The following is a 15,266-nucleotide window of genomic DNA, read 5'->3' as shown; positions in this document are numbered from 1 at the left end:
GAGGATTTGATGAGAATCTGAAGTATGAGGTGATGTCAAAAAATCGTTGATCCATTTAGGTGCAACATTTGGATGTTTATAAATCTTCTAAATACAAATTGTCACTGTTTTGGAGCATAATAGCTTATAGATATCCTTGAGACTAACATACTGATACTAACATCTAATAAACATTATTTTATTAATAAACATTATTTCATGAGACCTTTATGGACTGGAAATTGAGATGTTATTCTACTGTTTTAGTCATGATTTTGACTGAATCTCGACTGAAATGACTTCACATTAATTCCTGACCTTGGATATTACTGAGAATCAAGAGGTGGTACAAAAGCATATTGATTCGGCTGGAATCTTGTAAAACAAATCAATATAGGTCAGATGGTTGTCTGGATAGCCCCGAGCCTAATGAACTCAAGGTCAAATGCTCATTGACTGTCAGCTTTCAATATCACTGACTGACAATAGCTGTGTTTTTATCCAAAGATGCCATTTAGATTTATGCACAAAACTGGATTATCACATACAACATTTGCGAATCAAGCACCGTTTCCATACAGTGAATCAAAGAGAACAAAATCTCCACTTCCCAAAAAAACTGCTGCCAAAATCAGGAGAACCCATTATGTGCCTTTGTGTCTTATATAATAAATTACTTGTTCCTTTGATAAAACAGAATGAATGGCTTTAGGATATACAGACCATTTCAATGCGATCATGTCAACGGCCCATGAACATTTCCTGCTAGTTATCAAACTATTTCATAACTGTAACAAGAGGCAATTCAATCATAACTGAATGTTAAAACAGGTATCATAACATCATTTATCAATGTGTGGCTCTTTTTGCATTTTTGGAAGCTGAAGAAATTAAAAATGTAAAACAGGAAGTACGTTCGAACCATTGTTTTTGTTTACATCTCTCAAAATTGTCTATATATATGAGCAATATCACATGAGTAACAGTGCGATATGGCTGTGTATCAACACTGGTGGGAGGCGTGCATTGACACGAGGCTGCAGGCCTATCCCGGTTCTCAACATTGTTGAGAACCGGGATCGGATAGTAACTGTTCTGTGGTGGTGCATAACTGTATTATGCACCGGGTTTTGGGCGGCCACTGTTATCGGATACTGTACCAAAGTTGGCGACCCGGGGATCTAGGCAACCTTAACACTAACAAAACAGGGGGGGGGGGTGAAATTACGGGAGGTTTCCGGGAGAAATAACAAAACGGGAGGGTGGTGGGAGATTGGTCTGAAATAAGGGAGACTCCCGGGAGTGTTGCCAGGTATGCTTGCCAGTTTAATAATGATTTGATCAGCTGTAGTTAGAAATTAGTCTGTTTTAATCTTCTAGGGGTTAGGTTTATTATGAGGTCCTGGCGCCATCTTGTGGATAGACAACATCAACCGTGTTTGCTCAGCTAAGCATGGCAGGCGAATGGCCGCCAACTCGCTGTCTCTGAGAAATTATAAATATTTCAAACAAGGCACTATCCTTATAAATAAACTGCACAGTTGCAATCTAAACAACTGCATTCTTGACTTAAAAAGCCTCAAAAGTACATCATGCCGTCCAACAGCTGCAATATTTGTCAAACTGTAGAGTGTCCTCTGCTTGTTGCTGTATGTGGGCGGAGTAATACACAAGAGTGAAAGGTGAAGAGGCTGGTCGAGTGCTGTCACTGGCAGAATATCGCACAGAACTGTTGAATAATTTTATATATATATATATATATATATATATATATATATATATATATATATATATATATATATATATATATATATATATATATATACTGGACAGGTCAACCTAGTAAAGTGACCGGTGTATATTTGCTGCGTCCCAATTCGCATACTATCCGTCCTAAATAGTATTTGAAAATGGAATTAGTATGTCCCAAATCGTAGTATGCTGAAAAGAGTATGTCAAAGGTTCCCGGATGGTTTACTATTTCTAGTAGAAATTTTAAGTGTAGAAGCGTCCACACTCTAACCGCTGATATTACCGCGTTGGACGTGAATTCGATTAGAACTACAAGCGTGGGTGAAAAGTGTAAATAAACTACAAACATGATGGACGCGCAAGACCAACGGTCAAGTAGACAGGCTTCAGTAAATATATGTGACTGTTAATTATTATCTCGCCAACTGGAAATTATTTAAATAACATTTTCTGTGTTATATTTCATCTGCAACAACAATACTGAACTTATATTAAGACGTGTCCGGACATTAACGTCTGAATGCAGAATTATCCAAAGACATGAGGAGATTTCTCATTTCTCGTGAAAGGGAGATTAACCTGCTGCTGCTGCTTCTCCAATAAGGAAGGAAATTAAATATGACAGAAATGTGGATGACGTGTGGAGGATTGACAGGGCACAGCAACACAATGATCTGTTAACGAGGAAGTAGTTTGTCCCAAAGCTTGTATACTCTTCTGTTACTCACTCAAAAGTAAATATTTTTCCTTCACAAAAAAAGTACGTACTTTTAGGGCGTAGTTTAAGTTTGCAAATTTTAACGCAGCTTTAAGGTCATCTGTGTGTATAATACATTTTTAATTAAGTGTATCTGTGAATTGCTTAAGATTTTGTGTTGTCCATGAAGTCCTCGTAGGGTTGGCATCATCTCTTCACAGTTTAAATACTGTCCTAATTCCAAAATCTGCGTCACATGCACTGACTGTACACATAGACAAGCATATGCAGAAAATAAACCAATACTTTGGTCTTTTTTTTTTAAGATTTAAAGATTTTTGGCATTTTTGCCTTTATTAAATTGATAGGACAGTATTTCAGACAGGAAGCAAAATGGGAGAGAGAGAGGGGGTAGGGACGGGAAATGTCCTCAAGCCAGGATTTGAACTCAGGACACCCTGAAGTGCTACTGCACCATATGTCAGCACGCTAACCATTAGGCTATTGCGCCAACACTTTTTTTTTTTTTTTAAAAAGAAAGTGAAATACATTGGTACTTAAACAGTACCAAATGGTGAGCCTGTCAACTGATATCTTGTAAAAAGTGGTGAAATTAGAGAAAGCTTTCATTAGCTTAGTACAAGAAATGGTACGCTTACGTCCCTGTGAACTGCAAGTACAAGAGTGTGTGTGAATGTGATTGTATGTTTTTGTTAGTCCGGTGAATCAGAGACAGAGCTCTGAGATTTCCCTTAGGGCTGTGGTTGACCAGAACAAAGACAAGTCTGTTTAGAGGAGAGATGGCACTGACTTTCACTTACGCCAAATACACTTACTCAGAGATAACTCACCTTCCCTGTGCTAAAATGCATACAATATACAGTTGAAGACAAAATTATTAGCCCTGCTGTGATGTTTATTATTTTTTTTTCAAATGATGTTTAACAGAGCAAGGAATTTTTCACAGTATTTCCTGTAATATTTTTTTCTTCCGGAGAAAGTCTTGTTTGTTTTATTTCAGCTAAAGTAAAAGCAGTTTTAAATTTTTTTAAAACCATATTAAGGTCAAAATTATTAGCGCTTTTAAGTGAAGTTTATTTATAAACTAATTTCGAGAAGGGCGATGCAATAGCGCAGTAGGTTGAGCTGTCGCCTGATGGCAAGAAGGTCGCTGGTTTTAGCCTCAGCTGGGTCAGTTGGCATTTCTGTGTGGAGTTTGCGAAATGTTGTTCGCGTGGGTTTCCTCCGGGTGCTCTGGTTTCCCCCACAAGTCCAAAGATATGTGGTACAGGTGAATTGGGTATGCTAAAATTGGCCGTAGTGTATGAGTGCGTGTGTGAATGAGTGTGTATGGATGTTTCCCAGTGATGGGTTGTGGCTGGAAGGGCATCCGCTGTGAAAAAAAAAATGATATGCTGGATAAGTTGGCGGTTCATTCTGCTGTGGTAACCCCAAATTAATAAAGGGACTAAGCTAAAATGAATAAATGAATAATTTCTAGAGGATCACATGCTTATGATTGCTTGCAGCTGGTCCTGCATTATCAAATTTATGACTCACCAATCAGATGATTCCTAAGCCACTATAAATACCCTAAGTTCCATATGACAGCCATCTTCATTTTGAAGAATCCCCCCTTCCACCCCTACTCCTCCTCCTTTCCTAGATGGGCAGCACGGTGGCCCAGTGGTTAGCACTGTTGCCTCTCAGTAAGAACGTCACTGATTCTAGTCCTTACCAAGCCAACCAGCGTTTCTGTGCAGAGTTTACATGTTCTCCCCGTGTTCATGTGGGTTTTCCCCGGGTTCCCCGGTTTCCTCCCACCGTCCAAAAACATGCAACTTAAGTTAATTGACTAATCCAAACCAGCACCATAGACATGCACCTTGTAAGTAGTTATCTCTTAAAAGCAATCACTATCTGTTCATTAGCTACTACATCAGGGGAGTTCTCGAGATCTACCTGAGCTCAAACTCCCCTCTCGCTACGCAAACGGGAGGGAGCCCCGGGCTCGAGGATCTTATGAGCTCAGAGCGCTCTCCCGGGACAGCATGCCAAACAAGCTTTATAATCAATCAGCTAAGTATGAACTCTTGAAGCTATATTTATTTTCAATTGTCTACAGAACAAACCACTGTTATACAATGACTTGCCTAATTACCCTAACTTGCCTAGTTAATGACATGTCACTTTAAGCTGAATACTAGTATCTTGAAAAATATATAGTAAAATATGAGGTACTGTCATCATGGCAAAGATAAAAGAAATCAGTTATTAGAGTTAATCAAATTATTATGTTTAGAAAAGTGCTGAAAAAAATCTTCCATTAAACAGAAATTGGGGGAAAATTATCCCCAGGAGGGCTAATAATTCTGTCTTCAATTGTATATTTTGGTACCTCTTTTGCGTGCATTTATGTTTGGGCTTCGCAAAGAGAGTCAAACATTTTCAAGAACCAAGTATTGTAATCAATCACAAACATGTTTGTTAGGCATCAGCCAATCGGAGATGTTTATGTTAATCAGGATCTATTCAATACCACACAAAACGCCAAAGTTATTGTTCAGTATGAGCTTTATTCCGAATCTGCGTGCACACAAATCTGTTCATTATAACCAATAAAATGCAGGCCGAATGTAAATAAGAGATGCACTGTGAGAATTCAGCTAATTGGCACGAAATGAACTGTAACTCATTGTCAGCTTCAATAAAGAGAGCATTCTGTATTGATTTCTTTCAGATATAATACAATTGCAATTTGTTTTCAAAGTTTTGTTTCTCGTGATGCAAAGTACACACCTCAGAGTTTCAGCACTGGATGTTTATTTAAATCATAACTCTTGAAATAGTTCCAGCATGTTAGTGGATATGACAGTATTTAGTCTTTGGACTATCACATTCTGCTGTTTTACAGATCGAGACTGCCATAGATACACAGTAGGGCTTTTAACGCTTGAAACTGTTAACCCTGGGTCATCCTAAAGTGTGGATAAATGAATCCTGCATTATCTGTAATCGGGTCACACACTACTCATACTAGTGCTGCATCCCAAATCGCCTACTACTCCAATATGCACTATATTTCAATTTACTTCACGACTGTTATGCTCTATATAGTATGAATGTAAGTATTATGAATGGAACTCGAACACACTACATCCGCCATTTGTCATTATCTCGTGACCTAGCTGCGTCAGTTGCGTCTCTTCGCTCCCATTCATGAATTCTCTCGTGGTGCATCATGGGAGAGCATAGTGTCCATTAGATGCGAACTTCAAAATCTCACTGGAAGTAGTAGGTTATCCTAGTATGTCTTGCATATTGTTTTTCCAATACTGTGAATTCGGACAAACTACTCGGCTCATGTACAGTTTTAGCGTTCTATATAGTATAGTATTCTTGGGTATTCAATAATGGACGTTCCATACTGGATATTCATAAATCCCAGGTTAAAGGATGTTCACCCAAAAATGTATTTATTGTAATTATTTTTTAGGGGTTTTCACCTTTAACCACAGAACAGTGGAGATTAACAGACAGGAAAGTGTGGGGAGCAGAGAGAGGGGAATAATTGGCAAAGGACCTCGAGCCAGAAATCGAACTCGGGTCGCCGCAAGCAGCTGGGTGCTATATGTTGATGCACTAACCACTTGGCTATTGGCGCCGACGCAAAAATTTGAATTGTTATTAATTACCCATTTGTAGAGATGTGAAGTAACGAAGTACAAATAGTTCATTTCTGTACTTAAGTAGATTTTTCTGCTATCAGTTGTCACCAGCGATCATAACTCCCTAGATTGCTGGTTTGCACATAAGGACTACAAATCTGCTTGTAAATGGACTACATATTCAGTCATGCCACACACACACTCACACCTGCTCCACGTTTCTACTGATTACACTCGCACCACCTGACGATCGTCAAAGACTGATTACAAACACCATTTAAGCAGCACACACACTCATTCACATTGCTGAGTCTTGTTATCTGTATAGTGACATTTCAACGCGTTTTCCTTGTTCTTGTTTCTCCGTGTCTTTGACCTTAGCCTTGTTTACCCAGTTCTCCCTGTCTGCCGCCTGCCTTCCGACCTCTCGCCTGTTATAGTGACTACGATTCTGGATTTGCCTTTATATATCTGTTTGCACCTGTGTTGACCTTTGCTTTGCTTGACTTTGAATAAACCTGCACGTGGAACCTAACTTCAGTTGTCTGTGTCACTCCCTGAGTTACATCAGTACTTCACTATTTATTTTTCGAAATAGTTTTCTAAATACTTTTTATTTTTACTTTTACTCACTACATGTTTACACATATCTTTATTCACCTTATTCTCCGCGTACGAGAGGGCGCAGCCATTTGAATCATTTTGGCACGAGACTTCCGGTCTCATTCACTTCCATTCATTTTTAAACGTTAAAAACAGCTCGTTTTGCTGCTTGATGTTGCAAACTGATATTTTCTTATTATATTATTCTACTTTGTCTGTATTGTCATGCAAACACTTGTTTGTAGAGTAAGTAGTTCAACCATTTTCTGCTGTTTATTATTCATAGTCATTTCTCCCGTTGGCAGCTGAATCGGAAGTTCTAAAACAATCGCAAAAACGAGCGCACTTCCGCATTGAAGAATAAGGTCAATACTCTTTACATTTTTAAAAAACAGGCTCATTACTTTCGTTTTAATGTGTTTGGTTGTGCGATCTATGTTATTTCTGGTCATTTCATTGCACAGTTTGGACGCCTTTTTGATTCAGTCAATCTATGTTTTTTTCATTGCGTGTCTGCATACTTTCAGGCAATGTCATTGATTATGGGTAGGGCCAGACACAGTCTGCGGACATTTTTTGCTATTTTTTTGCTATTTTTTGTAAAAAATCAGCGGATTTATGCGGAATGATTTTGGAAGTATCATAACTAAACCCCTAATATATGAACCAAATAGTAATACCTTTTTAACTTGTGTTTAATGTTTACAATGTAAATCCAATTAGGTCCACTTTATTTGGTAAACAAACCAAGTGTTTTATATATCTACTAAGAGACAGAAAATTTTACTTTACGAACTGAATTGTAAATAAATTATATGAACATTTTCATATTAGTCTATAATAATACTGACATTAATTTAAAAACGGAATGAATGTAAATTTACACTACACAAGTAAATAAACAGAATCAATGATGGGCTAAAAATCTGATATTTAATTACTTAATGCTATTTTTTTCCACTTGTTTTTCTTTTTTCCCAGCTTGCAATGTGACCATTCATAACCGCTGCCGAGACACACTGGCCAACTGTGCTAAGATGAAACAGAAGGTAAGAGACAATGGAGAGATAATTCACTCATGAGTATAACAGTGAGTCAAGATATTTGCTAAATGATTGAAACAACATATAGTTCACAGTGGATGGAAGTTTATGACATTTTTGTCTAAAAAGGCAATGTTGTTATGTGTCAAGCTTGTGTTCCTTGTATACTAACACCTTTTGCTTGAAGGTCATTTTCTGGATAGATAATTGAGGTCCTAACATGCTGTACTTGACTTATGCATGATTTAATGGGCAGGAATTTTACTGATTAACTGTGCAATTCCTGTCATGTTTTATTGTTTTTGCATGCCTTGTTTACATAGGTAACCCTAGTTAAAGGTTTATTTAACTTAAAAGTTCCTCTCCACAGTCTTAAGATACGTGATATGGGTTCATTGAACAAAGTAAAGTAAGGCCTCGTTTACACTGATGCATTTTAGTTTTAAAACAGTGTTTTAGAATGAAAACAATCCACGTCCACACTGGCGTTTCATCTGGTGTTTCTGAAATGCTCTCCGTCTACACTACACCGCACGTCACCTGACCACACACACACTCTGGCATGCGCTGCAGCGTATGTGCACTTCTGAGCTCCAGGCAGCCAGCGGGTGCTTTGAGCACAAAACCCCAGGCGAGAGCAGCGCAGGTCGGACAGTTAATAAAGGATCTACTGCTGGATCTCATCTCACTGTAGTTGTTAAACGTGATATTTCATCTTGTCTCATCTAACGACACTTTGGTCTTTTGAATCTATTACTTGTTTTCAGGTAAAACAGCAAAGGTGTTGGTTTTCAGGTGTTTTGGCTGAGCGGAAAGCTAATATATTATGTAGCCACGCACACTGATTCTGCACATTTGACTGACTGCTTGCCTTTATTTCCTATATTGTATAAACTTATTGTATGTTCTACTTTTATTATGCCCATTATTGATTATGAAAACTGATATTCAGCGAAAGAGACAGTGTGTGTTTCATATTTTTCTATGAAAATGAAGGGAGGCAGTAAGGTTATAGGTTATATTATAGTTATATTATATAAATATGCATGCAGTGAAGATGACGGTCATATAAATATGTAGCTACACGACGCCTTAACATTTTATAATATCTGTTATGGTAATATCAAAATGAAAATAGGCAGTTCCTTATATCATGTTTTCATTTTATTGTTAAGACAGTGAAACAACATAGCCAGGGTGATGTGAATGACTTTATAAAGTACACTGTTCCCTTTGAAGATTTACCCAGCGTGTCCTCGAGTGTTTGTTATCCATATTAAACTTGCAAAGTCTGAACTTACAAGGAAAGGGTGCAAGACTAAAGTTTGTGTACTTGATATTGAGAAAAAGCCCCAATCAGGTAGTGAATGTCTGCAGCCACACCTCAGATTTTTCAGATGTCTCCATTTTCCCCCCATCTACACTGACACGGAGCAGCAGCGTTTTAAAATCAAAATGGCCTCTTCAACGTTTCCAAAACACTCCATTTTCGGGGCTGGAAAACTCCAGGGTAGTTTGGACGGAAGGTGTAAATGTAGCAAAAGTTATGCTTATTATAACTAAAACATATTAGTGTAAACGGGGTCTAAGTGTGCGAACGGTAGACACTTTATATGATGAACAGGTTTCATTTAGACCTTTTTCAAATACACATTAGACTAAACACATTGCAATTAGAGCTTATTTGGCATATGAGAATCATTGAAGCGTGTTGTATGTCAAGCAAGAAGGGTTGAGCTTCTGTTGACTGTATTTGATGTGTAAATTTGATGTGCGTTGGTCAATATTTGTACAGTATATGAAGCATATAATAAATCTGATCATCTGCATACTTGGGTGGCTAAGAATAAGGTGCAATGTGTTATGTATTTGATATCTGCTTAACTTCTGAATTGAAGGTATAGTTCACAAAAAATGAAAAAGTACTCATTATTTACTCAGGATCAAGTGCTTTTGAGTTTCGCTTTTCTGTAGAATGCAAGAGAAGATATTTAGCAAATGTTTAGAAAGCTTTAACCACTAGCGTAAATATTAGAAAAAACAACTACTACACTGTAAACCCCAATGTCTTTACTTAAACAATTAAGTAAAGTTGACTGAACATAACTTTAAATTTTGCATTTTGGTCCTATTTGGTCCTATCACTTAAAAATATGAGTTAATTTAACTTCATTAATTTCAGGTGTAGTCAGCTCAAAATCATAATTAATCCTTTGAAAAAAAGGTCTTTTTCACAAATTTAGTCTTGACTGTAAAATTCTAATATGTGCAGCCTTTTAAGTGCAAGGTCTTTTTATTAAATCAGAAAACAAATGGCTTTATGGATAATTATTCATCAAAATGTAAATAAATGGCTACTTATTTTTTGTTTAAAATTTTTTCGTAGTATATTATTACACACACACATGCATATATATATATATATATATATATATATATATATATATATATATATATATATATATATATATATATATATATATATATATATATATATATATATATATATATATATATATATAATGTGTAGTTTTATTTATTTAGCCAAAGTAGACAAGAGGGCATGCAAATCATACACTGAAAACCCTAATAAGTTGACTGAACTAAATTAATTGAGAAAACTCTTTGCCTCAATTTAATTGAGTAATGGAGTCTCCCAACACTTGCATATTTAAGTTTATTAAACTTGCTGATTTTGTAGACTCCTTAAATTGTTCAGTTCACCAAACTTTGTACTAAGTTTGGTGAACTGAACAACTTAAGTATAAGCTACTCAAGTACTAAGTTTGGTGAACTGAACAATTTAAGTATAAGCTACTCAAGTACAAAGTTTGGTGAACTGAACAATTTAAGTATAAGCTACTCAAGTACTAAGTTTGGTGAACTGAACAATTTAAGTATAAGCTACTCAAGTACTATGTTTGGTGAACTGAACAACTTAAGTATAAGCTACTCAAGTACTAAGTTTGGTGAACTGAACAATTTAAGTATAAGCTACTCAAGTACTAAGTTTGGTGAACTGAACAATTTAAGTATAAGCTACTCAAGTACTAAGTTTGGTGAACTGAACAATTTAAGTATAAGCTACTCAAGTACTAAGTTTGGTGAACTGAACAATTTAAGTATAAGCTACTTAAGTACTAAGTTTGGTGAACTGAACAACTTAAGTATAAGCTACTCAAGTACTAAGTTTGGTGAACTGAACAACTTAAGTATAAGCTACTCAAGTACTAAGTTTGGTGAACTGAACAATTTAAGTATAAGCTACTCAAGTACTATGTTTGGTGAACTGAACAATTTAAGTATAAGCTACTCAAGTACTATGTTTGGTGAACTGAACAATTTAAGTATAAGCTACTCAAGTACTAAGTTTGGTGAACTGAACAATTTAAGTATAAGCTACTCAAGTACTAAGTTTGGTGAACTGAACAACTTATGTATAAGCTACTCAAGTACAAAGTTTGGTGAACTGAACAATTTAAGTATACGCTACTCAAGTACTAAGTTTGGTGAACTGAACAATTTAAGTATAAGCTACTCAAGTACAAAGTTTGGTGAACTGAACAATTTAAGTATACGCTACTCAAGTACTAAGTTTGGTGAACTGAACAATTTAAGTATAAGCTACTCAAGTACTAAGTTTGGTGAACTGAACAACTTAAGTATAAGCTACTCAAGTACTAAGTTTGGTGAACTGAACAATTTAAGTATACGCTACTCAAGTACTATGTTTGGTGAACTGAACAATTTAAGTATAAGCTACTTAAGTACGAAGTTTGGTGAACTGAACAATTTAAGTATAAGCTACTCAAGTACTAAGTTTGGTGAACTGAACAACTTAAGTATAAGCTACTCAAGTACAAAGTTTGGTGAACTGAACAATTTAAGTATAAGCTACTCAAGTACTAAGTTTGGTGAACTGAACAATTTAAGTATACGCTACTCAAGTACTAAGTTTGGTGAACTGAACAATTTAAGTATAAGCTACTCAAGTACTAAGTTTGGTGAACTGAACAATTTAAGTATACGCTACTCAAGTACTAAGTTTGGTGAACTGAACAATTTAAGTATAGTCTACAAAACCAGCAAGTTAAATAAACTTTAAATATGCAAGTTTTGGGACACTCCATCACTCAATTAAATTGAGACATCGAGTTTACTCAATTAAATTATTTCAGTCAACTTATTAGGGTATTCAGTGTATGGAAGTCAATGGTTACATGTTTCCAGCATTTTTCAAAATATCTTCTTTTGTGTTCAATGAAAAAAGAGGTTTGTAACAAGTGAAGGTTGAGTAAACGATGACAGAATTTTCAGGTTTGGGTGAACTATCCACTATTTTTTGCGTTTAAAAGAAGTCTAATAGATGTCTAAACATATCGGCTTGGCAAAAACGAGGCTAGTGACCAACAAGTCAAGAATAGACCAAAAAATAGACTTTGATAAACCAAATAAATTAAGAATAAGCAAGAACTAGACTAGTCATCAAAACACAGGAATGATTCCACACGTGAAGTCTGTCTAATCTGCATATTTGATGACAAGTCTAGTTTTGGGGTATTTCTAAACCCCTATTAGATTTCTCTGACAGTCGAAATTTAGCCTTGTTTTATATTTAGATGCCTATTAGATGTCTGTTGAACACCAAATTACTTGGTGGGGATAGAGTCTTAGAGTTTATGTTGGTTTTTATATTTTACATGTACAGTGTGGGGGGGAAAGTATTGAACACGTCATGTCTTTTACAAAGAATAAAATTTCTAAAGGAGCTGTTAACATAGAACTGAAGCAGATTTAGGTAAAAACCCAAATAATACAAACAAAAATAAAACAAAACAAAAAAATCTGAAAAATGAGTTATGTGTAATAACAATGAAATCACACAAGGGGAATGCACTGAACTACAGAAACGTATTTAATAGTTTTATATAAAAGGCTGTTTTGGTGATTGCAGTTTAAAATGCCTGAAGAATAGCCAAAACTAGGCTCTTCATCATCCTGCTAATGTAGATGTTGAGCTGAAGCAGCGAATATTAATTTATAATGACGAAGAGCAGAGGGTTGCTGAAGAACTACTGAGAGATTTCAGCTACTGTCTGGGCTTTCACTGCCTTTCTATGACTCTCTTTCTTCATGTGTTCAATATTTTTCATTATTTTATTACACACAACTTCATTTGTAGACTAATTCGTTTAGTTTTCTTTACATATATTAATTTCTTTGGTTTTTATCAACATCTGGTGAAAATTTCAAGTCAACAGCATCTTTAGAAATACGGTTTCTGAAAAAAAAGGGTGGTCTTCATTACTTATTTCTCCCACTATATGTTGTATTGTTTTGCATCCTCTCACCAAATTGTTTAATATGTTCAAATATCTTTATAAATGCACATGAAATCATTTTATAACATGTTGTCAAATTGTAGCAACAGAGGCTGGCACTGGGCAGGAACACCGCAACTTTACATAATGTGGCCCTCCGCAGCAAAAGTGAGTTTTTCTCTGTCGTGTATCACATTTTTTTCTTCTAATATTTACTTATTTTTATGTTACTGACTTTTAATAATAACACTATAAGCCAATATATTGTCAGTGACCAGACTGTGATGTTATTCGATTGGAAGTTTTGCTGTGGGTAAATTGCATTGCAGTGCTGGTTATACATTGTATGGTCACACTTTACAATAGGCTTTCATTAGTTAACGTATTTAATAACATGAACTAGTTGTGATTAGCATTTATTAATCATAGCTTAGCAATTACTAATGCATTATTAACATCCAAATTTATGCTTGATAACATTAGTTAATGCATCGTGAGTTAACGAACTAACAATGAGCAACATTATTTCACGAACATTAACATGAACACATACTGAAATAAATTGTTCATATTGTTTGTGCTAGTAAATGCATTAACTAATACAACCTTCTTGTAAAGTGTTACCCATTATATTGCATTTTATGAATTACTGTTTACCATTGCCAGATCCAATACTGAAGGAGAGGCCGAGTTCAGCCATTTACCCATCAGAAACACTGAGACAGTCTTTTCTTGGTTCCCGAAAAGGACGCTCTTCACTGTCCCTCAACAAGAGCGTCTCCACTAATAACATCGCAGGGTAAAAACAAATACATCATCAGATTGTGTTGTGTTAAGAATGTACATGGCTTCTATGGAGTCACGATAGTTTTTGCTGTGATATACACTCAGCGGCCACTTTATTAGGTACACCTTAGTAGTACCGTGTTGGACCCCCTTTTGCCTTCAGAACTGCTTTAATCCTTCGTGGCATAGATTCAACAAGCTACTGGAAATACTCCTCAGAGATTTTGGTCCATATTGACATGATAGCATCACACAGTTGCTGCAGATTTGTCGGCTGCACATCCATGATGCGAATCTCCCATTCCACCACATCCCAAAGGTGCTCTATTGGATTGAGATATGGTGACGGTGGAGTCCCTTTGAGTACAGTGAACTCATAGTCAAGTTTAAAAAAAACAGTCTGAGATGATTCGTGCTTTATGAAATGGCGTGTTATCCTACTTGAAGTAGCCATCAGAAGATGGGTACATTGTGATCATAAAGGAATGGACATGGTCAGCAGCAATACTCCGTTAGGCTGTGGCATTGACACGATGCTCAATTAGTACTAATGGGTCCAAAGTGTGCCAAGAAAATATCCCCCACACCATTACACCACCAGCCTGAAAGGTTGATACAAGGCCAGATGGATCCATGCTTTCATTGTGTTGATGCCAAATTCTGACCCTACCATCCAAAAGTCACAGCAGAAATCGAGACTCATCAGACCAGGGAACGTTTTTCCAATCGTCTATTGTCCAATTCTGGTGAGCCTGTGCGAATTGTAGCCTCAGTTTCCTGTTCTTAGCTGACAGGAGTGACACTCGATGTGGTCTTCTTCTGCTGAAGCCCATCCACCTCAAGGTTCAACGTGTTGTGCGTTCAGACATGCTCTTCTGCATACATCGGTTGTAACGAGTGGTTATTTGAGTTACTGTTGCCTTTCTATCAGCTGGAACCAGTCTGGTCATTCTCCTCTGACCCATCAACAAGGCATTTGCGCCCACAGAACTGCCACACACTAGATATTTTCTCTTTTTCAGACCATTCTCTGTAAAGCCTAGAGATGGTTGTGCGTGAAAATCCCAGTAGATCAGCAGTTTCTGAAATACTCAGACCAGCCCTTCTGGCACAATCAACCATGCCACGTTCAAAATCACAGGCATCAAAAACACTAGCAAATGATCAATTGTGATACAAACTTAACATTGCATATCCTGCGATGTGTCTATTCTGAATGATCTCATTGCGATATGGATGCTGAATCGATATATTGTGCAGCCCTACCGCTTACCCAAAACATTCAATGTTATGTGAGCTGCAAAATAATCTTGCTGTTTTAAATTTTTGAGTTGAATTAAATACACTTTTGTAGTCATCTCAACTTACATCAATCAAACCTACAAAAAAATCAAGTTAAACATTTTATAACTTTAAA

The 15,266-nt window shown here is 36.4% G+C and overlaps 1 protein-coding gene across 2 annotated transcripts in view; it reads left to right on the top strand.

The window, feature by feature from the left end:
* Positions 1 to 15,266, top strand: part of arhgef2 (rho/rac guanine nucleotide exchange factor (GEF) 2) — an 86,909-nt gene that overhangs the window by 38,636 nt on the left and 33,007 nt on the right. For both annotated transcript variants that reach the window (XM_056474643.1, XM_056474642.1), the window contains exons 3-5: positions 7,681 to 7,748; positions 13,168 to 13,231; positions 13,730 to 13,862. In XM_056474643.1, coding sequence (XP_056330618.1) covers positions 7,681 to 7,748; positions 13,168 to 13,231; positions 13,730 to 13,862 — 265 coding nt within the window. The remainder of the gene's footprint in view (positions 1 to 7,680; positions 7,749 to 13,167; positions 13,232 to 13,729; positions 13,863 to 15,266) is intronic.

The sequence above is a fragment of the Danio aesculapii genome, chromosome 16, assembly GCF_903798145.1.
Source record: "Danio aesculapii chromosome 16, fDanAes4.1, whole genome shotgun sequence".
In the NCBI taxonomy this organism is placed as follows: Eukaryota; Metazoa; Chordata; class Actinopteri; order Cypriniformes; family Danionidae; genus Danio; species Danio aesculapii.
The sequence above is the reverse complement of the archived record's forward strand: the minus strand, read 5'-3'. Positions and strand labels throughout refer to the sequence as shown.